We start from the raw sequence: 25,438 nt of genomic DNA on the forward strand, positions 1-25,438 counted from the left end.
GGGAACACCGGGCACGGGAACACCGGGCACGGGAACACCGGGTATGGGAACACCGGGTATGGGAACACACCGGGTATGGGAACACACTGGGTATGGGAACACACTGGGCATGAGAACACACCGGGTATGGGAACACACTGGGCATGAGAACGCACCGGGTATGGGAACACCGGGCACGGGAACACCGGGCATGGGAACACACTGGACATGGGACACACCAGGCACGGACACACTGGGCAGAACAACACACCAGGCACGGGACACACTGTAACAGACACCGAACTGGGCTCCACTGTCACCCTGTCACAGCCACCGGACTGGGGCACTGGTGTCACCCTGTCACAGACACCAATCTGGGTGCCAGTGTCACCCTGTCACAGACACCGAGCCCAGGTACCAATGGCCCTTGTCACAGAGGAGAAACAGAATTTTTGTTCACAAAAGGCCTGGATCTGCAGAGGCGACTGGTCCGGTAGGAATTGTTTCCCAAGCATCATCCCAGGATCCTGCAGACGCTGGAACAGTGTCAGCCACTCAAAGCAACCCCTAAACCAAAGGTTGAGTCTAAGGGCGTGTTCCTTACAGGTGAAATGCAGCGAGAGGCTGCATGAGCAAATTAGGTTGTAGGTGCTTCTATCTACTGAAGATTATATTGCACACTGACCTCAGGCAGCTCTAATGTGTACAAGAGCTAATGAGATTGCTCTGACTTCATTCAGGCAGTCCAGAGCAGCTAAAATAAATCATTAGAAGGTATATGTAACAGTCTTTTTAAGATAAAATTCTGGGCCAAGGGAACACGTCAAACTTCTGTTTGCAGTAGGAGCTGATGTAGTGACCTGAGTGTACACCTGGACCAGCACAGCTGGACTGAGGAAACCACAGTCTGTACTTCAGGTGCACCATCCTTCCCTCAGCCTGCAGGGCAGGGGCACACTGCACGTATCATCAGACGACAAAAAAAAGGCATATAAACTTAAACACATACTTTGATTTATTTTAACTCATAGGTATCAGCTCTGTGGAAGAACCTTGCAAATCTCAAAGAGAGCCGGTGAGCAAACAAATGCTCTTGTGTTGAAGATAAAGGTAAACCACCTCCTGACACCTACAACATTCTTGTTCCTTAATTACAAATACTTTGGAAGCTTCTGGTGGGTATTTACCAGTAAGTTCCAACATACTCTGTAACGGAAAAAATATTTTTGGAAACTTCATAGAATCCCAGCATAATGTAAGCTGCAATGGAACTGGGAGAGCCATCTAATCCAACATCTTGCTTAAAGCAGCTCCATTTAGCTCAGGTTGTCCTCTCAAATTCTGACTATCTCCAGGCTGTGTGTACACAGCACCACCTCCCTGGCAAGATGCTCCTGTGCTTGCCCATTCTCACAATGAAAATGTTTGTTCTTGTATTTCACAGAAAGTTTGCACGTCTCTGTGCACCTCTGAGAACTGTCTGGGTACACCCACCACGATGCAGCTGAAGACAGCAACAAAGGTGTAATACGTGTGGCTGATGTGAAAATACACTCATTACCAAGAAAAAGGGAGATACAGAATGCTTTAGAGAAGAATGAATAACTAGATTGTCTGGCACGAAGATAAAGTTCACCAATGGGGAATTTAAACTTACCATTTTCAAAATCTGTTACATGTCCTCTTGCAGAACAAACCTGGCAATATTTTGTCAGGAAACAAACCAGAAATAATTATGGGGCACTCCTGAGCACTTCCTCACTGAAATAATGCATTAGGTGATTATTTCTAAGCAGGTAAATTGACAGAGCCACCCAGAGCTCTAGATAACATCTCCTTTCACATGCCTGGTTTTATTAAGTGGGCCACCCATCCTAGCTGATATTTTATAATACACATGCAAGACTCGAAAGAAGACTTAGCAGTGAATCACTGAGTACTCCCCTTTAATGAGTAGGACTGACATAGTTTCTGAGAGATCAATGAACATTTTAGCCAGAAGCTTACTTGTGTCTAATGCAGGAGCAATAACTTTGCTCAATTCTATTAGTGCTGTCTGTACAGAATGCCCTGCCCTAAAACTCATCTGCCACTGGGATACAATCCAATGTTTATTTCCATTAGTTAGGCCATTGTTGGTAACAATAAAAATCAGGAGACAGTTGCAAACTAATGATTTATGGGTAGAATAAAATATGGGATGACCTTGGCTGCCTTCCATCCACCAAGAAAATGACTGGTAGTTAGAAATAAATTAAAATTATTGCGAGAGGATAGCATACGTTATTTCTCCGATAGGTAATTTTACCAGCTAAATAGCCCTGTCATTAAACTGGCAGCTGTTGTACAAATTATATTCCAAGATAAAAAAAATACAGCTCCCATACTTGTTGCAGTGTTAAGAATGCTGAAAACCCCAATTCTACAGGAACTGACAGAAAAGGAGCTCTGGTGTGATAAGGCTGAGCACATACTCCTGGCTGTGTTCAGCTGAATGACTCTTCTGAAAGCTAAGCAGAAAAGATCAGCTAAGTATATCTACTATCACAAATGGAAATTCCTTTACAGGTGATTCCAGAGAAAAAAAGCAATCTTCCCTAACTGGAATTTGTAGCTAATGAAACTTCAGAACTTTGTTTGGCAATTTAAATTATTCTGATAAAACAAAACCATCAGCAATATACTCTGCATATTCTTGACAGTGACTGCAGTGAGACTTCTTTTACCTTTACCCATTTTTAGGAATCCCTTATGTTCCATTCCTGCTTAACAATCTCTTTTCCTGGCCAATGGAGAATAAATAAAAAGCAAACTATTCAAACAGTTGCAGTGGGGTACTACACAGAACAAAGTGGTGGTCTGTGCAAGTATAAATCATAAATATATTCTGTTTTTCAGATGTACTGTTAGCCAAAAAGCAACACGTGGAAAGAGTTTCCATGTTTGCAAAAGTACATCTCCAATGTGAGTCAGGAATGGAAATGTACTTCATAGCTGTAATACCCCATCACTGGTCAAAAAAACCCCACAACTGACAAAAGGAGGAGAATTCAAAAAGATGAAGGGAGGTTGTATCTTTCCTGCTTTTAAGTTTTAAAACAGAAATCCTGGTTTTGTCTGCCTAGCATTAAGCACCAGCTTCAAATCAGCATGGAACTTCTCAGAGAACCAGCCACTAATTATTTTTATTTTAAATCCCAAGCAAAACAGGCTAACTATTTTTCCCAAATCCTCTAACAAAATAATTAATACTTTGCTTGAAACTTTCAAGATCATTTCATCTGCAGAATATGCCAGACCCTGAGAATTCCAACCCCAACTGCCTGAGCAGCAGCGAAGCAATAAGAAACCAAACACAGGATCTCAGAAAAGGAAGCACTGGGAAACCTTTCCACCAAGAATGTTCTCAGCCCATCTCTAACTACTGAATAAACGCAAATCACCAGTGTGGTCACAAAGGTGCAGCACAGGGTGCTGCTGGGCTGCAGGGAACCCCGGTGCCCCTGCCCTGGCACAGCTGGCACCGCACGGACAGGGCAGCCTGGGACCCTCCTGGCTGCTGCTCTGCTCTGGCACAGCCAGACTACTGCAGGCAAACCTTCCCTCAAAGCAGACCAGCACACAGAAACACCATGAACCAGCAACCCTTTAGAAAGCTCAGGAAAGGTGATCAAAAGAAAAAGCAAAAACCTGGCAGAAATTTAGACATTAAATATACCATTAGGAGCCACTTTCCCCATCAGATGCTGTACACAACGTTAATGTGACTATTATAATGCTGACAACTTTTTCTTGACTGAATTATGAAGCTAATAATTTACAAAAAAAGGGATGCAGTACTCCTGTCAATGTCTTATGTTACTAACTGCAGCAAATTAGTACATTTACCTGATATTATACAGCTGAGACAGTTGTTTGGCAGCAAGTCAGGCCGGTAACAGGGATTTAGCATGCTGTTATCTTTCTACAGACTGTATTTTTCCACAGCAGATGACACCTGAAGGCTGCAAGAGAACCTGCTCTGTTTTCTCAGATTTACTCCTCTCCCAGTGCAGCATTTCTTTCTTTGCTGTACAGGTTGTGACCATCAGAGCTGGCATTTAGGGCGATTCTGGTCAGACATCCAGGAGCACCTGGATCAGAAAGAGCAGCAAGAGCTGCTCCTGAACCCCACCTGGGATCAGACTATGAGACTATAACATCAAAAATTGTTTAGAGATTGAGAGTGTTATCTGGCTGTATAGCAAAGTTCCTGAAAACAAGTGTTTTACAATTTATGATTGTCAAGACCTTTAATATGGTCTGACAGACAAAATACTGCACTGGGACTCAAGAAATCACCGATTTCTCTCCCTTATAAAATGAGGTGTATACCATTTATCTGGAAATTTCACAACCTTGACAGAACCCAAACCACCAAGTATCATTGTGCAAAGCTGTTATGAAGAGGACTGCAGTTTTGCCACCCAAGACAATATAGTTGGCACTTACTAATTTTTGGCAGAAGCCAAGCCTTAGGTTTAGAACTTTGTTATGGTTAATATGAGTGACTCAAAAGCAGTGTTATGAAATGACACACTGTTTACAATTCTTCCTAAAGCATCACACAGACAAAGCAACTCGCCACCACCAGCAGTTCATTGCAGAATCCTAGGCTGACATCCAGGAGATCTGGACCTAAACCTAAAAATCAGTTGGGGACCTAAATACTGATGGTTTTTTATTTCAAAAATACCTGCCACAAGCCAGGAGTGGTAGTTGGAAGCTAGAAACTTCCAGGATTTATTTGGACTATATCTCATAGTTCCCCTTTCACTGAAACAAGAAGTAAATCACCTGGGGATCATCCTGTTGTGGTCTGATGGTCACCTCAACACTCACTTATCCCAAGCCTCAACATTCATCCCTGCTTTCTACTTTAAAGCAAGTTAGTCAAGAACTCATTTGCATAAGACAAATGGCAAAAACTCGTGGCTCATTGCCCCAAAAATGGTTTTACACCTTTTTCATGTAAAATATATTCACTTGAGATATTTCAAACTTCACCTTCCCTTACCTCTAGACTGAATCACTGAACATTTGGGGGCCTGGGAAGAGTCTTAAATCTTGACTTGCTTCCAGGAACTAGAAGCTTCTACTGCAACATTTTGAGCTTGCCAGGAGTCTCTGACTGACCTACAGAGAAGCCACCTCTTGCATTTAAAGCAGGGAAATTAATTCTTTTAAATTGCACATCCTTTCCCTAGGAATACTAGCTGCAATCTCCAACAATGGCTTTTGTATGTTACTACTATGTCAAACTAGCTGTTCTCATTTAATAAATGACATACTGGAACTGTTTATTTTCTGTTCCTCACATTTGTTTTCCTCACCTCTGAAAACACGAGCCCAGCAGCAGAGGCAGCTGACTGCTGTTTGACAAATACCATGCTGACAATATCCTGGCTGCAGCTAATGCTTCTTTAGCACTGAGACCTGTCACCCCACAGCACAAGTCCCAGTGGTACTTCTCAAAGCTCAGCCTGCAGCAAAGTACATGAACTGTTTGACTTGCCTTGACAAGATATGCGTAAATAAAGACATAACTGAACTTTACCCCTTGTTCTTGGCAGATCTGGGTTAGTCTTTCCAGCTGCTCATCTTGAATAACTTTTGCCTTCTCATATTGCTGAATCATCATCTCCATCTCCACTTTCACTGGAAGGACATATGCTGGAAAACACAAATAACACTTAAAGCAACCCAGCTGTTATTTGGTTTTTTTTATCAGGAAGAAAACCTTTACAGGCCAAAGAACATCATCCCTTTCCCTTGCATCCAGAGAACTAGAGTATTTCCAACAGAAGCAGAACTAGAGTACATTTTTCAGGGAGGGATTTCTTACACAGGAAATGCAGGGTCTAGATGTTTGGTCAGACCTCCATCTGCCTCCATGAACTGAAATGAATGCTGCCTGCTCTTCCCAGTTTCCATGCTAGTACGGCTCTTCCCCAGTGTTTACCACAGATTTCCTGAACTACTGGGTAGGAGGATTTTCTCTTTAGAGTCAGTCCCATTCCCTCTAAACCTGAACAGCACAGCTCCCCCAGGAAAAAAAACTATTCCACAGCCCTAACCATTTAATTCCTAGACTTTGTGGTTAGAAATCAGTCCTTAATGGACACAGCAGACTAAGAAAGATATTTTGAAGAAAAAAAAGGGCATTTATCTAATATGGCTTTTCAAGCTACAGGCCAGTTTTCAATACGTTTTCTGAATGGCTCTAGAAATTTTGCTCATGACTTAACTATGGCAAACTCACACTGACCAGAAAAGCTGGTCAATACATACTGCAATTAATGTTTTCTGAAGCGACACAAAATCCTGCAATTTTGTTTTATGCTTCCATCAGAGGGCTATGACCTCTCCTGAACTCTGAATACAAAGTTTCCTGGGCATTTAAACCAGATCTGTTTAAACTCTGAACTCCAAACACAAAGTTTCCTGGGCATTAAACCCAAATCTAATTTTTCACACATAAGCAAAAAGGCCATTCATCTTCCCTAAGCTGCCTGAAGCTGCTGAGCACACAGTAACCTACACTAAAGTCCTTGCTTCCAGCCCAGCCACAGACTCTGCTCTCTGCAATCTTGACTTGCTGGGGCCTTTGCATCTCCCCTGGCAGATCCCCACAGAGGTCTGTGCAAAACACCACCAATATGCACTTCATTTCCAGGATACACAGCACTGCAGAGAGCACCTCCTGCTGGGAGTCCCCAGGGCAAGAAAATCCTCCTGGAATCCCACATAAAACTTATTTACTGTCAAAAACTTAGAAAAGAAAGTCCCAAGACAGAGCTGGCTGTATGGTTATGGGGAGGGTGCAGCAAATATCAGCAAAGCAGAGAATCAATTATTTTGCAGCATCAAGAATGACAACTGGTGGCAAGAGACATAAAGCAGGTCAGGACATTTACTTTACAGGACAGGGGATAGGAAGCTGCCTAACAGGAAAACAAACCAATAAATTATAAAGGGTCCTAGAGAGCAGGAGATACAGCCATGATCTCCAGACCCACTCTCCTCCATGGGAGTCATAACTCTCTTCTGTTCAGTGCTAGCAAAATGTAAGAGAAAGGACAATGACAGGAGCAGTGGCAGCAAGCAATCTTTCTGTATTTTTAAAACTCTTTTCCCCAGCCTGCCAGGTGATGCTTGCAGCCACGAGCTGAGTCCCCACTCACCATCAATGATCCTCTTCACCCTCCATATGCGCAGAGTGATGATAAGGCTGATGGCATCCCACGGGCTGCTGGGGCCATTAGCCACTGTTGAGGCCACCATTGGTGCCAAGGACAAGATTATGATAGCACCATCAAACACCTAGAGAGAAATCAGTTTTTTCAAACTTTTCCTTAACATCATATCCCTGCTGTTCCTCTTTGAAATCTTGAAGGAGTCCCTCTTTGTCCAAAAGAAATGCAATTATGTACCTATTTGAAAGGGATATGAGAGGTGGCCAAGTCACAGAAAGGCTGCATCCTTTTTAGGTAGCACAACAGAATTCCTGAGTGCTTTTTATGAGGTGAAGAAAGACAAACTGTGGTGGAAGGGAAGGGGGAGAGAAAGGTATTTGGAAATACTGGCCAAAATCCCCAAGGAGAAGTGATAGTCTAAATGTTATTACAGCCAAAGAGTTTTATCATCACTGGTATTTATTACCTGTTACTTGGCATGGTGTCATCTAAAAAAAAAAAAAATTATGCAGTCCCTGCTCATAGATCTTACTGTCTAAATGAAGAGATCAAGAAGACAAGTAGAAAAAGATGGAACCAAGAGACTTAATGGCTCTTGGCCATGTCCTGGCTACTCATGTGGGGATGGCTGTGCACCTACAGCAAGACTGCCTGCTCTCACTTGCATGGGGCAGTGAGTCTTGCAAGGAGTTTGACAATAGGCACTGCTCTGAATGACTTATGTGACACTGGCTGCATTGGGATTAGATCAGAAAAAGCAACTGTGCAAACATTAGACAGAAATGAGCCAGTAAATGTGTTTCAGAGCAAAGTGGCAGCAGTGCTGTGTCTGTCCCACACTGGCCCAGCAGAGGAGAACAGAGCACCACGTTCTCATTCCTGCTGAAACCCTCCCCTGCTGCCAAGGCCCACTGATTAACTGTTTGCATAAAGAGGCAGGGCACATTTTTTTTTAACAACTACTTATTCAGAACTGTGTATAACAATTCAGTGTATTGAAAAGAAATACTTCTTATTGAAGCCACTCAATGGGTGGTAAAAAATATCACTATTCCAAATTACCAAGATGAATTATCAGAAACTGCTGCATTTAGCCTTAATAATAAGAAACCCTGAATTAATTATTTAAGTTTCGTTTATTTTTTCAGCAAAACAAGTTAAAATGTTTACAACTTCATTACAAAAATATGCAAGTGTCTACACTGATTATGCTCTAAGAGCACCTAGATTGTCTTCTGGTTCTTCCTGCAGAGTAGTGGTTTATGAAGCAGTATCAAGAAAGAGCTTTTAATTTTCCTGATCTCCAGATTTCTGCTCAGATTGGGATTATATATTATTTACTACACATGAATTTTCATTTCTTTCTCTACAAGAGTATATACATTCTATGTATTTTTTAATTTGAGGTACTGATTACAGTGCTTATCAAAACAATTTCACAATAAAAATGGGGGTTTTGCCAAACTAGTATTTACTACCAGGAAACCACATGCAATTTTCCAACTAACTCAACTAATTTCAACTCAATTATGACAATGGGGATATAAAACTCAGGTGACAATTTTTACATCTCAGGGTACCAGTGGTCAGTTAGACCAGCACAGCTCTAACAACAAAAGTCACACAAAGAGCAAGAAGACCAAAATCCCTCCCTTCATAAAATATTTTCAAATATTGCAATCTTCTGAGTCTCTCAAATAAAAAGGGACTGAAACACTCAGCTATGGATAATGCACATAATGAAAAGAATGTGTGTATTTATCTGCCTTAAAAGATATTGTATTGCACCAGGTTAATAACAAAGCCATCTAAAGCAGTTCTTCATGGTCCCACTGGGGCTGCCTGGAAACAGTACCAAGAGAGAGAGCTTACCTCTATTTTGTTTTCAATGTAATCCCATATGCCAAGGACCACAATCCTCAAAATTGTCTAGTAAAATAGATGAGGGGGAAAAAAGATTATGAATGTTATTGAAGTCTTAGATAAACATTTATTCCTTTACTTATTTAGGGAATAATTTTTTGGTCTTATTTAAGCACTATACATTTCTTCTAAATAATAATATAGAAATGGCTAAACTTCTATATTTAAAAAGCAGATATTGCTTCCCAACCAGTATATTGACTTAGCAAAACCTCCACAAACACATTCCAAGTTCAAATGCTCATCAGTCTTTCCTAAAATTTTGCTTTCAAATTTGTGGGATTTAGATTACCAACCCTCCTGAACCTCCCAACCCAAGCCTATATAAGATCCACCATGGGGCTCCCTCAGTCAGAATGGGAGAAAAAACATCTGTTTTCTGGCTATCTTTGATATGCCAGTGCTCACTGATTTTCTAAGATGCTTCATCAGCCTGAAGAGCAGATGCTCTTCACTGCAGTTGAAGGCAGTTGCTTTATTTTAAGATCCCAGAAAGTCACAGGATAAGGGAGAAAAATATCTCTATGATGCTTCTCTATAAAGCAAAACTAAGAGGAATAAAGAAAAAACACAGAATGAACGAATGGTGAATTCCTATCAAAAATCCAATGGCACCTTTCCTAATTTTTAATTTGGCTTTCAGAAGACACAATAAAAGAAAAAATCCATCAGTCAACTTGCGATTGATACTGAACTCACATAAAAGCCTAATTGGTAGGGATGTTTCCTGCCAACAGCAACAAGAAGGTCAGATTTTGACAGACATGAGGAGTCAGCAGCTGGGAGCCCTACAAGGGCCACCAAAATGCTACTTTCTCCTTTGAAGAGCAGCATAATGACTCTGTGCTCAGCAGGCCTACATGTGAGGGGGTGACCATGCCCAGAACTGGGCAGAAAGAAGTGACTCTGATGAATACATGTATCTCCTCTTCACCACAAACACAAATCTTAAATCCCAAGCAGCTCTGAACTGATGCCAATCATTCCAGCAGTACCTAATTGCAGAACAACACTGAATTGTTCAGTAGTGCTCCTGTGTGTGGTTTTGCCAACCCCCACGAGCCCAGCTGCCTCAGCTGGCCTGGGGTGACTGTGCTCCATTCTGCTGGCACTGCAAACCTGGGTAACAGCACTCACCCTGCTCTGCCCAGGGGGACACTGCTGTGGGGCACATGGTGCTTCCAGAGCCCAGCCCCACAGCACCAAGGAGCAGGAAACTTTCCAGCCAACACCTCAGAAATGGGGTATGCAGAGGCACAGGCCAAGGCTGGCTGAGAAAGGGAGGCATGAGCCAGAAGACAAAATGCAGCACCCTCTTTACTCTACAAAAAATGATGATACTCTACAGAGACAGCAAGATCCACCAATGCTGCCAGTCTGTACTCCTAAAACCACTGCACTTCCAAAGCACTTCACAAATGCAGCATGGGAGTAAGGCTCTCTCCATAGTAACCTATAAATAAACCTCAAGGTTTATTTATTACGTGGAGGAAGAGATGCACAAGAGCAGGTGCTCAAGTCCCTTACTGACCCCAAACTGGCCAGCACGATGTGATCTGACCCAGGCACAAGGTGTAAGCACACGTGCTGTGTGCTGACCAGCCAAGGCACTCCTGCAGCCACACCTCAGCTCCTGAGCTGAATTCTGCCAGGAAAAGCATCCCAGCTCCTCTGGCAGCACCTCCCTCCCTCCCCACCGAGGAGCTGAAGTACAAGTGACTTGTGAGCCTGTCAGTTCAGCTGAATCTGTTACCTGGGGTGCATACAGGTTCCACAGCAGGCAGCCATGGGAAACACACGAGGACAAGCAGAGCCTTCTGAAAGGTTGGGGCACCACGTCTCCTACGGCCACCCTGCTGAGAGCACAGCTCAGGCTCTGCTGTGCTTGGGCAGTACTTACGAAGTGCCAGGTCAATAAGCAACTAACAGGATGGCTGAGGAGCCATCCTAAATCCTAACAACTTCACAAAAACTGAGGGTGAAAGTCATCCTTCCTTTGGACAGGTGTGCACAAAGGTATTTTCACTGAAATGAGGCATATGTGCACAAAGAAAACAGAGACATTGCCTCACAACCCTAAATATGATTTAACATTGGACTGGTGAGGGAATGTAAAAAGGTATTTTCCTTCCTGCTTTTTTAATTCCTGACTGCAGCATTTAAATCAGACCATGCTACTGCCACATTAATGGGTGTGAGCAGTTCCAAGGGCTGGAAGCTAACACAAATGTTTTCATTGCCACTCTGCTGCTGTGAATCAGCACAAGCCAGCAGTGACTGGAAGTCTGCTTGGCAGACATTTAATGCAGGATTGGGTGTTGGTGTCCAGCACAACATGCCCAGATGATCAGCAGCTTGGCTCTCAGCTCGAACAGGCACTGCAGGAAGGTGAGTGCAAGGGTGGGATGAGCCAGCTCCTCCCAGCCCAGAGGTGCACCCTTCAGAACCAGCTGGGCACAACTGGGGGTAAGCTTAGAAAACATTTATTCTGCATGGAAGCTCTTCAAGCTGTGCAGCAGCACTGTCACTCCCAACACACCCACCACCACCGAAGGGCCAGGACAGGCAGTCTGCCCTTGGTGACCCCAGCCTGGCCACCGAGGTGCCCCTGGGCCAGCCTGAGCCAGCACAGCTCCAAAGCAGCCCTGGCTGTCCCCACTCTGCCTCCGTGTGTCCATGGCACAGAGAACATCCACTGCTGCTGCCACAGCTCTCACCCAGAAAAGGTGGAACCAGAGAAATTTGGACTGTACTGGGCACCTCCTTCATTGCTCAGTATAACAAATGCTTTGACAGCAAATTAAAGCATTGGAACTTCTTATATGTAACATTTCAGTATTTTTTTGCAAAGCAATCAAAAATATGTTTCATACAAATATATACATATTGCATTTGATTATATACACTCTCTGTACAGAACTTTAAAAATGAGGACCTGTAGCAGAATCTGAAAAAACACACAGATAGAAATTAACAATCCAGGAAACTTCCTACCTATTGTTCAAGGACCAAATTGAAAGATGCATATGAATTAAAAGAGAACTGCAACTGTAAAACATTCATCACAGACAAAACCAATGTCAGCCACAATTCTAGCATTTTTAAGTACAAAAATCTACAAGAAAAAGGGAAAAACTGGAGTAGAACCGTTGTTTCCTACTGATGTGCAGGCATGTAACAAATGCACACAGTTTTGCATTACACCGCAGGCATTCTGCATTTTTGAATACAGATTTGAAAAAAAAAAAAATTAAGTACCAGAGTGACCACTTTCCTGTTAAAAGAAAGCACTGTCAGACTGGATTTTTTTGTACTTTGAAAAGAAAGCTTTAATGTGTTTTGACTGGAAACCTTTTACTTAGTCCTTAGCACATATATTTTTTAGTTATATCAGAAATACATTTTTCTTCTGCTAAAGTTAATTTATTACATAAAAGTTTGTCCAGTGCACTAATAAAAGGCAACTGACTGAAAAATTGTGTTAATTTCTTTAAGCTAAAGTAAACCCAGATAAAATTTTAAATAATTTTTCAGACAGAAATCCAATTTCAAAACTGACAAAGTCTCCTGGTGACACACAATTGTTTGCAGGACATTAACTGTCTGCAGTGAGGTTTAGATGCAGCAGGTTCTCTCTCTGATTTTGTAGGGAAACTTGGCCAAGTCCTTTGCTGAGCCAGCTATGTGAATTCCCACAATCTGCATTTGTCAGCTGACTGCACGGTACATTAAGTAATTTTAAGCACTTTTCTGCTTGCACAGTTAATATACAATTTACTACTCAGTGAGTCACTGTGCCCAATCCCTCTGTGGTGTGAAATCAGCAGCAGGCAGCACAGGAGGGGACCTTGGCCCAGCGGCACCAGGCAAAGGAGAGAGGAGAGCAGCTCTGCATTTCATGGTGGGACACAGCTTGGGCAGGAGAGAGACAGGATGGAGGTGGCTGGAAGGGATGTCTGTCCTTCCTTCCTGCCTCCCTCCGTTCCAACCTCTGCCACAGAGGCTCCAGAAACTCTGTAAATTAAGCTTTTGCCTTCTGCACGTATCTCATAAGACCAAATATTTATTGAAAGCTTTTCCAGAACACCTTGTACCCAATCTGTATTTATAGCCCCTCTCATCTGGGTCACTCCCAGTGGCCTTAGCTCATCCAGTCCTTAGAAGAACCCCCTTTTGCCATCTCCTGGTGTGCCTGTACTGAGCTACTGTCCCAGCACACCCTGTCCCCATGCCAGCAGGGTGCAGAGGAATGTGCTGGCACACTGAAACAAACACATCCTTCTGTTTGCAGGGCACAGGCACCCTCCTCACACAGCTCCTCTTCAACCAAGGCTCTGAAAATACAGGCCCCACCTCACCACTGTCCAGTACAACCCAACCCCACGTCCTGCACTCTGCAACTGCTGGGCTCCATCAGCTCGTGGTGCCACAGAAACCATTCCCTGCCGAAGTCTGGAGCCATGAACAGACACAAACACACTGTCTTTTCTCTCACCAACACTACCAGGACATCACATACCTAATGCACCTTTGCACAAACTCTGTACTTTATTTCTTCTTGTGTTCTCCCAAAACTCTCACCATCTTAATTCTTAGCATACAGGGAAAACCAATGAGTTTTCAACTGACAATTCTGTATGGATTTGAAAGGGCTTTTCAGGCATGGAATGGCTCACCAGAGACTCCACCACACATGCAGAGTGGCCAGGGAACTGGTCCTAGGCAGCCCTGCATCACAAGCTCCCTCTGGGCACGGTCACACAAGCACTAACTCTGCTCTCTGAAACATGTGCAGCAGGACGTGCTGCACTGCCACTATCAAGAGATGAAAGCACAGATGAAGCACTGATAGAGCACACTGTAAGCCAGGTATACTACTGGAAATGAAATGGGCAGACTGGCTTTCAGGCAGATGTCCAGCAAGATTCCCAGAACTTTATGGGACCACCTTCCATGGTAACTACTTCTTTGCGAGGCCAGAAAATTGCTTAGTAAAGAAATTTCCCAGTATACTAAAATTTATTTTATACACACTAGCAAAGAAAGAAGCCTAAATTTACCTTTATAAATCATATTAATATATAAAATCTATATCTTTCTTTCTAGATCACTACTCACTCCATTTAGAAAGCAAACCTTACAGCAATGAAGTGCATTTATGCACCATGAGAAAAGTTGTATGTACATGGAATAAAAGTAAACACACAGAAAATAAACCACAGCTTACAGAAGATTATTAGGAGATTATTATCTTCCCACTCAGCTCTCTGAAGCTCACAAACAATATAACAAAAGTAACACAGCTGAGTTTCTCTAATATCAATTATGTGTTTGTTAAGGAAAAGGCATTTTTACTTAGTTTTGCCATTTAGGATGTTTTTCTTTTTTTAACAGAACCTTAAGAGCAGAGTCTCCCTTTGGAGGTTATATTCCTTTCAAAGATTGCTATTAACAAGGAGAAAAGTAGCAGGTTACTATGAACACTTCCTTTAAAGACAGAGGATGAGGAAAGCCTTGGAGTTTTTCCTCCTGTGAGCCAGGCTAATGAAACAGACTGTTCATCAGCTGGGAGCCCAGACTCACTCTACTACATTTGAGAGCTCATTTCTTGGACACATGCCACAAGAAAGCTGTGATTTGGTGCTTGCCTGACTGAGTACACAAGACTTGGTTCCTCCCAGGAAACCCTCAAGTGCTTCCCTTCAGCAGGATGCCTGAGTGCCGGGCTGGCTGCACAGAGCAAAGCAAACAGCTAACATCAAGGAGCTCCCTTCTTGCCCTGTCTCATCAGCCCTAGTGGAAAAGCAGAGCTGGACAACAAGCACAGAACCATGCAATTGTGGCAGTGGGACAGAACTGCCAAGAGCAGACTTCAATCCACTTACCAAAACTCTGAGACATTCTCCATCTCCTTTTCTCAGCCAACAATACCAAGGCTGAGTTTGCCCTCTGGAGAGGGTACAGCCCTGGCCTCGCCCTGCTGCTGATACTGGGATTTCCCCCAGTGCCTCTCTCTCCTTATCTGTCTTAATGGCTGGGTAACATTTGGTGCACAGACAGATCATATTGATGTATGTAAACAGAGACAAACCATTAGTAAATCCTGTTCAAATACTTGGAAAAAGGCAAACAAAAGCTATTGTGCACTTCACTTGAATATGATTTTAATGCTGGAAAGTTACAGACAGTGACAGAGTATAAAATGAATAAAGTGCCTTTAAGGCTTGTGGCTGTAAGACAAGCCTAGGGAAAGCAGGAAGATGCTGTGAGAGCAGCTACTCAGCTCTGTTGGCAGCTGTTCTGGTGGCATTTGCCAGCTGCTGGCATGTTTAGCCCCCTCATTTTAACCAAGCAGAAAGCCAGTGGCTGTTTAACTTCAACTGCACTGCAATTATTTGCAATGCTTTGAGAGCACCACCTTTAATCAGAGGTATTCTTCCAAAGCATTTAGATTTTGTGCTGAACATTTTATGGATCTTGACAAGTATTTTACAACTTTGTTAAGTTGAGGCCTTCCTGAAGAATTCTGTACCCATATTTACAGCTAATGGGAACCAAATTACAGAATAAACACTAAACATTCAAACTCATAACAGGGTACTTGCTAAGGAAACCACGTTTTTTGAACACCAGAAATCTTGAATCCTTGCTTTGAGTCAATAAACAATGACTGAAGGACTCATCAATCCTCAGCAGTTGCCTGTTATACCCAGGTAAACTAATTAAGCCTGCTGATCTCTGGAATATCATCCTGGCATGAACAACCACAGACTTCAGAATCTCACTGTAACATATGATTTTCTCAACAAATGATCCCAAAACCAGCTGACTCATGGTATGGGAATAAGAGGCGGAAAAAGAATCCCCTGAAGGGACCAAAGGAAAAAAATAAATTAAAATTTATGATTCTTAAAATCTATGAAAAAAAAAGCCATTTGAAATTTTTGCAGTATTTTGTAACCTCTTGGGAAAAAAAGTATTTGGATGACAGAAAATTATACCCTCTGGTTTTGCTCTCTTAAGACCCAATTCAGTATGAACTCAACCTGGCATAAGACCAACCTCAGCAAACCCAGCACCTGAACTCTTTCCCAGACTGGTGGTCTCCAAAGCACATCCAGCTGCTCTGTGGAGCCACCCTACCTCTGAGCTGCCAAATGAACCTATATCCAAAAATCTACCCTGGTCTGTGCACCTCACATGGCTGTCTTGTGGCCTCATTTTTCTTTGATCTAAATTCAAACCATAATCAAATAGCTGAAGGAAGCTACTTTGGAAGACAGAAGTAGATCATGAAGTGAGGGATAAGTTTACAATAAATGAGAACAGCACGTAGACAAAGTAGTTCCAAATATCTAATAAAGAGAGAAAAGCCAATGCAGATCCAAAATGAGGATGGTGAGTCAGGGAAACTGTTCTGGCTTTGTGAAACACTTCTGTTACTCTTTTCCTGAAAAATACTTCTGAACCAGCTCAACCACTTTGGAGGGTACCCTGTCCCAGCAGAACTGAAACAACCAATTCCTTCCTTGAGCCAGAGGAGCCCTGGCCTCAGGGTGTGTGTGCAGTGCCACAAACAGCCCAACAGCAGCTGGGCACTCAGGGAGGGACACAGCTCTGCCCAGGTGTGAGCAGAGTGCTGGTGGTGCAGGGGAATGAAAACACAACTGCAGTCCAGCAGCAGGGAACTGAGCAGCACAGGGGAGGCTTCTGGGGCAAGCAGCTGCAGAAAGCAAAGGGGTCAGGAGAATGGGGCTGTGCAGTCATGCTGCTAACAGCTGATCCCATTGGGAAGCTCAGGATTACAGCGAGCTCCAGGGTGCTAATCCCCACTAAGGGAAGATTCTGGAGGGGAGAGGAACGGATTTCTTTAAAGGGAATGGACACCATCTAGCAAACCTGAGCCTTTGGGAATTAGGATCATTCACAAAGGAAAGACTACCAGTTATTTTAATTGTTTCAAGATTATTTACATCTGACATGTAACCTACAACCCACCAGTACTGTCAAAGGATGGGGCCAGTAATGGGATCTGTTTGTGTAAGTGCAGCACAAGGCTGGGATGCAGAGCAGTGTGAGATCCCTGCCTGCCATCACACAACCCTTTCAGAAAGCACCCACTGACAACACCAGCTAAAAAACTGCTGAGAAATACAAAATGATACATGTAAATGTATTTCATTAGGAGCACCATGGAAATTACCAATCATATATGATGAGTACGAATCCAATACAAGTGATCCAATAAATCATTTGCAGCTATCATAGCTTTGTTTTTTGATTACTGTTTTTTTTGTAACCTTTACCCCATAACTACCTAAATTTTCTACAGAATGAAGTCATTAACAAACTTCTCTGGATTATATTTTCTCCTGTGGAACCTGAAAAAATATTTTTAAATATTTTATGTCTAAGCAGTCTTCCAACTTAACAAACATAAAACTTGTTATTGTGACAAGTAACATATTAAAGCCTGAAAAATAGCAATAAAAGCATTTTGGAATGTTTCAGGAGCAGTCTAAATGTCTCAATACCAATGACATCTTTCCAGAACAAAACTGAAAGCTCAGAAAGGCAGATTATCCCAATTTGGTAATTTGTTACGTCATGACTAGAGTCTTTTCCAGTGCATACATTCATAAACATTTTTGCAAAGAAATTCACCATTTGTTTCATTCTCTGACCAGGTCAATATGCAGCAACCTGGAATATATAAACTACCCTAATAAACTGTGAGAGGAGATAACGCCATTCTCAAAACAGATCTTTTTGTACAAAACTCCCATGGATCTTTATTCTTGAAGAACATATCTTCATCTAAATCCTATACTTTATACCCAGTGACACTGATAACAAATGGATCAAACTATCCTGTCCAGTGGCTGTAGATTCAGAGATAATTATTTCTTTCTGCAGCTTACCAATTATAATTTTTAAGGCACTATCTTCCCTTCCATGTTTCCTTACCAATTCTGAACAACACACATACAGTGCTAATCTAAATAACACCTTTTAGTTTGCTAAGTAGAAGCAACAACAATACACTTTTCTTTGTTTTTTTTCCTTAAAATGCACTGTGCTATGTTATTTCCAGTCAAACTACTGTAAAACTCTTGCTAATTCCAGTGACAACATAATGTGGTGAAAGACTTGGGTTATACATACCTCTGAAAAGAAAACAGAGAGGATGACTAGGCTGATCCAGTGAATCACTCCTGCAAACTGGGAAGCACTTGAAACTGCAATGAACATAATACAACCAAGGGTCATTACAGCAGCAGAGTGAAACTCAGGTTTAGCATAATTAGTACTGCCACAAGTTACACATGGTAAAGCTTGCTTGCTTGGATTTTGCAATGGAAGTATCAGAAAGAGGATGGGATGCAATGGACATGGAACTCCAGCCCTGCCAGCTGCTCACCTTCATTCACCATTAGCAGCTCTTCAGTGGAGCTTTAACAGATCCTGCTGTTGGTTAGCAATGGCAGACACAGCTCAGGTCTTTGATGCTCTGCCACTGCTTCATGTTCTCACCCCAACGCTGCTTTAGTACGAGATGTGTGACTAACTCCTGTGCACCTAAAAATCCAGATCTAGGACTCAGTAAAGAAACAGAATGCTCTACTATCCCCACATTATTCCTTGTGTTCAGTCTTTGACAATTCATCTCAGATGACCAGTATTTATCAGGAACAGGTGCTTAAAAACTAATGCTCAAAATGGGCTTCAAAATATATTTCATGCTGACAGAAAAATGCAGAAAGTTGACAGGGTCCACTGACTGAACTGCTAGCGATTCCTACTCCCACATGCTCCCAAGTTTGGACTGAGGGAATGCAGAGCAAACATTCTCTCCTTCCTGCAGGGTATTCGTGAGTCCACCATCTCCACAGCAGACACACCAGAGCAGTCTGTGCAGTCTTGCAGAGCCAGGGAATGACTGTGTAAGGCAAGCAGTGGCTGTGTGCAAGAGCAGGACTGCAGCAGACTTAACAATTTCCCAAGAACATACAGGGCACATACAAAATGAAGAATTTTATTTTAAAATCAGAATCGATTAATACGGAGAGGAGAGGAAAAGCATGTAGGAAGAAATCAGGATACAAATAAAACTAAATATGCCCTGCCACTGGAACTCCCACTGCTGAAGCTATTTTGAGGTTTGATGAGAGCATTTGCTGCGCTGCAGCAGAGGAACTACTTAAAGAGGAAACAAATCGGAAAATACAATATAATAAAGTTTCCTAAGGCACTGTCTCTATCGGGCAGCCCGAAGAACGGGAAACCCTTGGGATGCAGTTTTTCCAAGAGGGCTCGGCTGACATACAAGGCTCCAGGCGCCTCCTGGCGACACAGAGAGAGGCAGCAGCCACGACCAGGGGGGAACACTCCGGACAGAGCCCGAGCGAGCACTGCAGCAGCTCGGAGCAGCAGCGCTCTCTCCCAGCCGATGCTGTTCCCGATTTCCCGGCAGATGCACACTGCAGGGGATGTGTGTGTGATGCTGCTGCTTCGGGCAAGCCCGGACCCCGCGGGGCTGAGCCTCTGCTGCAGGACGGGGCGATTCCCGTGCACGCTCCGCAGGGCACAGCCCGGGCACAGCCAGGGCACTGCAGGGCACAGCCCGGGAACAGCCAGGGCACAGCCCGGGAACAGCCCGGGCACAGCCAGGGCACAGCCCGGGAACAGCCCGGGCACAGCCCAGGAACAGCCAGGGCCCTGCAGGGCACAGCCCGGGAACAGCCCGTCGGGCACAGCTCGGGAACAGCCCGGGAACAGCCAGGGCACAGCCAGGGCACAGCCAGGGAACAGCCAGGGAACAGCCAGGGCACAGCCCGGGAACAGCCCCGGGTCTGCAGGGCACAGCTCGGGAACAGCCCGGGCTCTGAAGGGCTCAGCCCGGGAACAGCCCGGGAACAGCCCCGGCTCTGCAGGGCACAGCCAGGGAACAGCCCGGGTTCTGAAGGGCTCAGCCCGGGAACAGACAAGGAGTGAGGGCTGCTGCCTCCTCCACATGCACCTGCTGCAGCTGACTGCAGCACGAGGGCAATAGCACCATCATTTCCCGAACTCCTTTTCCCCAAAACTGCTGAAGAAGAGGAATGGATAGCATGGCCTGTATTTCTGAGGCACTGGAACCTGACACAACGTTTCGTTTTTTTTATGAGGTGCAAATGAGTTAATACTAATCTATTTCTGCTTTTGCAGAACATCACAAGGTATTGTGATGCTGTTTTGTTAGTGCATACAAGCGGACTTAAAAATCTGATTACAGAACGAGACCTAAAACAAAACAAATACTATATGTCCCTTGCTTTCTGGGGTTTCTAATTCTGGTATGAACATGCTTTGTGCTAAAATACCCTAAAAGGTCTCTGATACACACAACTGTGTGTCCTACAGTTTCCAAATGTGGTGTCGACCTATGAAACCAATAGCTTTGTGCATGGGAGAAGTGCACCATGCAACCAAAGGCTACACCAAAAGCAGGAGAGAAAAGCTATACTCTAAAAATGTCACAGCCAAAGAAAACACCAGGTTTCTTTTGTTTGATTTTTTTCCAGTGGGTGGGTTTGGATTTCTTTTAATAAAGGGAGGCTTCCTAAGTAATTACAGTTCTGCAGCATGGATTAGCAGTTGTTATTATGGACAGAACTGGCAGTGATGTGCTGTAAGGTATCCCAATGCGCTGCTTGGTTTTATACAGAATAAGGAACCTTTTAAAACTGTAATTATATTTTTGAGAAACACAGTTATGGGCTAATGGCTTTGCAAAACCTCAATGTAAATGACACACATCCCTTACAAGGCACAACTGGAATACTTAGATCACCCTTTATCTGATTCAAAACAAGATAGAAGGTATACAAACTTGGAGAAGGCAAAAAGCCTCATGGCAAGATTCATTAGTTAAAATGTAAAGTAGTAACACAAGGGGAATGGACCTGAGCAAGTCCATCCTGGTGGCAGGGGCCACCTCTAAATAGTGAAGTCACCTGCCTCAACCAAATATCTGCAGGTCATGCACAAGGTGTAAGCTGCAGAGCCTTCAGCAGTGTCACATGCACCAGAAACACAGGGGAGCAATGATTCCTAAGGTAGACCTTTCTTTAGAAAGTTCTTCAGAAAATAAATGGTGAGAAAATTAGTGCTTCCAGAGGAGAGTAACCAAAACTGTTAAAACTCAGAGAAATCAACAGTCTTTAAAACCCTTTGTCTCTACAGGAAATGAAAATTCTCTACATAAAAATGTGACACCACAGTAAGTATTGCTGAAAGCTTCTTTCTTAAGGCTTTATACCCAAAATTTGCATTCCTGACTTTTTTGAAAGTGGCAGACTTGTCCAAATCCTGGGCTTCCTCATCCAAAAATGGTGAGTGACCAGAGAGCAGAGAAAGTAAGGGAGTGGCCATGCCCTGAACAGTATGTGCAGTATGGACAGATGGGTGGAAATGGGGAGCAACAGCATGGAATGACACACAGTCATTCACATTCATCATCTCACATTCATCAGAGGCTGCAATTATCAATGAAGTCCCTTGAAGTCATCTCAATACAACTGCAACATCTGAATCTTTATGCCACTATGATCAATTGACAAATTGCAACAGTAAAAGGACTTCAACAGAATAAAAACATGGTTTGCTCAGTTTAAAGCTGCCACAGGAGACATCAGGCATTCTTTCATGCTATGTACTCTTGCATTTTTGGGATTGTCTGAACCCCAGCTGCCATTTCAACACATCTGAGATTGCTGGAGATACTAGAGGCTGCTCCTCACATTTAGCTTAGAGAAAAGTGTTGGTGGTGTCTGTGGTCATGTCAACTTCTGATCATACACGAAAAAGAAAAAAAATAAAAAAAAGAGATGCAATGGAGGAAAAGAAGAGTAGGGGAAAAAAGATGAATTAAGAAGCAAAACAGCAGCATTAAAATTTCCATTGTGGAACCTGTGTAGAGTAAATTCAGATAAAGCAGAACTCCATTTAAGCTATGATTTGACTCACAGAGTGTTAGCAAAGTAGAATGAAAATCTGTCTCATTTCAGCACATTACAAGCTAGAAGGCTGTAATTTGAGCAGAAGTAATTAATAAGCGGCTAACACCAAGTACTCTATTTATTTTTGTATGTTCATCACTTTTGTCTCTCAACATGTGATGGGTATCAGAGATTAATGATGCACAGATTTTTCTCCTGTGCATATGTAAATGTCTGTAAAGGACAGAGCTTTTCAAGTATTAATGACAACACATGTGAATCTCTGCATGCACACTCTGCTTGTATCCTTTGAAAATTTGTCCTGTACTGAAATTGTTATTTGACCTAGCTTTGGTCAGAATAACAAACAAGAGACTGACTTCACTATACCAGGATTCCACAAGAACACATTTCTTACCTAGCCTAGTAATCATTTAAATGGTAGGGAAAAACCATTCCCAATATCCTCCCCCTTCAAAAACCTTCCAGCCCAGCAAGTTAAGCCTCTATTTCATCAAAATTAAAGAAAAAAAATTTAAAAAATCAAAATGAAAAAAATCCTCCTACTCACACTGGAGAAGCTTTATATCTATTAGGAGTTCCAGAGTCAGAAGAATCACCACCAATACTACACAGGCTACCAGGAAACTGTTGAGACTTGCACTGAGCAAAAATACCTGCCACACAGCTGCTCGTCTCCCACAGCACGGTTTTAGCCAGTTAGATCTAAGGAAATAAAATTAAGGGAAAAACAAGAAAAGAAAAGAAGAAGAAGTGAAAAAGGAAAAGAGCTAAAGAGCAGAGAACTCAAAATTTTAAGTTCTGCTGTTATGGATACACTCAGCAATAATGCACAAAGACTTTGCAAAGTTCACTTTGACTGGTTTCTTTACTGAGAGAAATGTAAGAAAAACCTTCAGCCTGGGATCTCCCCAGCTCTGGAGTGCACTGGTGTCCAAGTGCCTTCAGTGTACTGAGTCATGCAGCCCTAACTAGCAGACACACATTTCTGCTTTCCTCCTGTCTCACCAGGTCTCATGTGCTCTTATTTTGACACACATGCTGCATTCATTTTCCAGTGAGTACCAAGGCACAGCAGGACTCTGCTATTTAGAAGCTAATGACTTTTTAAAAATAATTTCTCTGCTACTGAATTTTCTGGCCACGCACCTTTATCCCTGCTCTACAGATCTTACAAGGGCTGCCAGATTTGGGTTGCAACAATGAGTCCATGATATCATAGCAGAGAACAGGAGTCTGGGAAACACCAAAGCAGCAGCTCAGTGACTCCACAGCCACACTTTACAGCAGCACAGGTACTCAGCCTGGCAGTGCCAAGCCTCTGGCCAAGGCTCTCTTGCTTGGTTATTGGTCCAGCTCTCATCAACCTGTTTGTGGATCAGGCCAAGAATTCCCTTGCCAGAGTTTGGGGGACAGCATGCACCAGGGACCAGCCCCAAACGTGGTTTGGATGAGGTCAACCCTTTTTCAGTGGAAAAATAAGGTTTAGGCAGGATGCAGGAAGCTGTGAGGAGGCTGAGCTCTGAGGACCAGAACTCAGGAGGGAAGCTGATGAAGCAGTAAACATTGCACTACTCTTGTGCTAATGCAGATACACATTTACATGAGGGTTGCTAATTTTACTTTTTTTTGGCATATTGGTAATAGGAATAACAGTAGCATGGACTTCAGATACATAAAGCCCATCCTGATTCTGTTCATCTCCTAAGTCCTCCCCCTCAGTACCACCCTGATGCAGTATCACATCATCTCTCATCACAGTGTTCTGCAAGGTTCTGTACTGGCTCACCTCAGAAACTTCAAATGGGATCTTTGCCTGACACTTCAGATTTTCAAAGCACTATAAATACACATTAGGTAATGAAAAGCTGACATGATTTATTAGCCAGGGTTTAAAAAGCTGCAAGTGTGGTGCAGTAACCCCACTGTCTGACTAAAATATCACAACAGAAATCAGAGGTGTACAAGAAGACATGGTGATACTGATCAATTCCTAATAAACAGCTCTAGACTAAATAACTCACGTTATAATCAAACTCATGGAAAAACATCACAAAATGTTCTGACATACTCACAAATGAGGGAGAAAGCGATGCCAAGCAGTGCTCAGAGACTTGACACTTTCCAGCAGCTTCTCAGAATTAAGCACATCAACAACACTTGTAGTCAGATTGCCTGATTGCCTGACTGTAAAAGACCTCCTCAATTGACTCTCAAAGCTTCAGAGAAGATTTGACAAGTGTTACTATCAGCAACTTGCCCTTAGGTTAAACTTTATTATGGCTCCAGCCTGAATACAGAATGCAATAGATTTCAAATAGGTTGTGTTAAAACGTAAGGCAAAAAAGGCCTTTTTGCCAGTTTGATCTTTTAATGGGTTTTATTTTACATATCACAAAACAGGTTAATTTGTTTTTAATACTACTATGATTTTAGGCTTAGGGTTGAGGTTTTTTTAGATATTTCTAAATACAATGAGGGGGGTGGCTCTGTTTAAACAGAACAGGTTTTGGTTCTTGTTTCTGCTTACATTTATATTCCCTTTTCCAAAAGACCCATTATGCCAGTATTTTAATATTGCAGGACAGCTTTTCCTATCCACAGAATCATCAGTAGAGGGCCCAAGTACCTATCTCTAAAAGCTCTGCAAAGTCAAGATTTTCAAATATACCAAGTGCACCAGTAAGAATAAACCAACTGTAATACTTAGCATACAATACACATAACCATGATAATCACTACTCAAACTGCTAATTAGTTATAGAATCCTAAATAACATGGCATTATTCTGTCTGTTCAGTATTATTAATCAATATTATTAACACCAATTCTAAAAAGCTTCTGAATGAAACTACCAGTTTACAGTTGATAAAGCAGTCAGCTTAAGAGGTCACATGGAGTTCATGTGCACATTTCCACATCTATCACACTCATAAAATGTATAAATTGATTTCAAAGACACAAAAGGATTTGAAATTTAAGCACTGAAGAACCACCTCCAGTCCTGTACGCTAACTGGCTACACCAAGGTGAGTCTGGTAACACCTGGCCTGTGGGTGGACAGTGATCAGCACCTGCACACCCGTGTGTGGCACGTTACAACCACCCTGACTCCTAACTCAGACCTCACCTTTGGAAACTGTTCTAGCAGTGCACTCTCTCTCTCTATCTCTTCTGATGTGCAAGGGTCATCTATTCAGAGAAATCTGGGTTTGGAGAAAAACAAACCCCTGCCAGAACTAGTGGGGGTTTGAACTTACCTTCCAAATTCTGCCCATTTCACCTGTGACACTGCAAAGC

At 42.9% G+C, this 25,438-nt stretch overlaps 1 protein-coding gene across 1 annotated transcript in view; it reads right to left on the minus strand.

Moving 5' to 3' along the window:
• Window positions 1-25,438, minus strand: part of TMEM266 (transmembrane protein 266) — a 59,157-nt gene that overhangs the window by 21,275 nt on the left and 12,444 nt on the right. The window contains exons 5-9 of the mRNA XM_039732622.1: window positions 22,689-22,843; window positions 18,303-18,376; window positions 9,087-9,143; window positions 7,203-7,341; window positions 5,576-5,691 (exon numbers count right to left, since the gene is read on the minus strand). Coding sequence (XP_039588556.1) covers window positions 5,576-5,691; window positions 7,203-7,341; window positions 9,087-9,143; window positions 18,303-18,376; window positions 22,689-22,843 — 541 coding nt within the window. The remainder of the gene's footprint in view (window positions 1-5,575; window positions 5,692-7,202; window positions 7,342-9,086; window positions 9,144-18,302; window positions 18,377-22,688; window positions 22,844-25,438) is intronic.

Source organism: Passer montanus, unplaced genomic scaffold (genome assembly GCF_014805655.1).
Source record: "Passer montanus isolate IOZ18808 unplaced genomic scaffold, ASM1480565v1 scaffold111, whole genome shotgun sequence".
Taxonomy (NCBI): domain Eukaryota; kingdom Metazoa; phylum Chordata; class Aves; order Passeriformes; family Passeridae; genus Passer; species Passer montanus.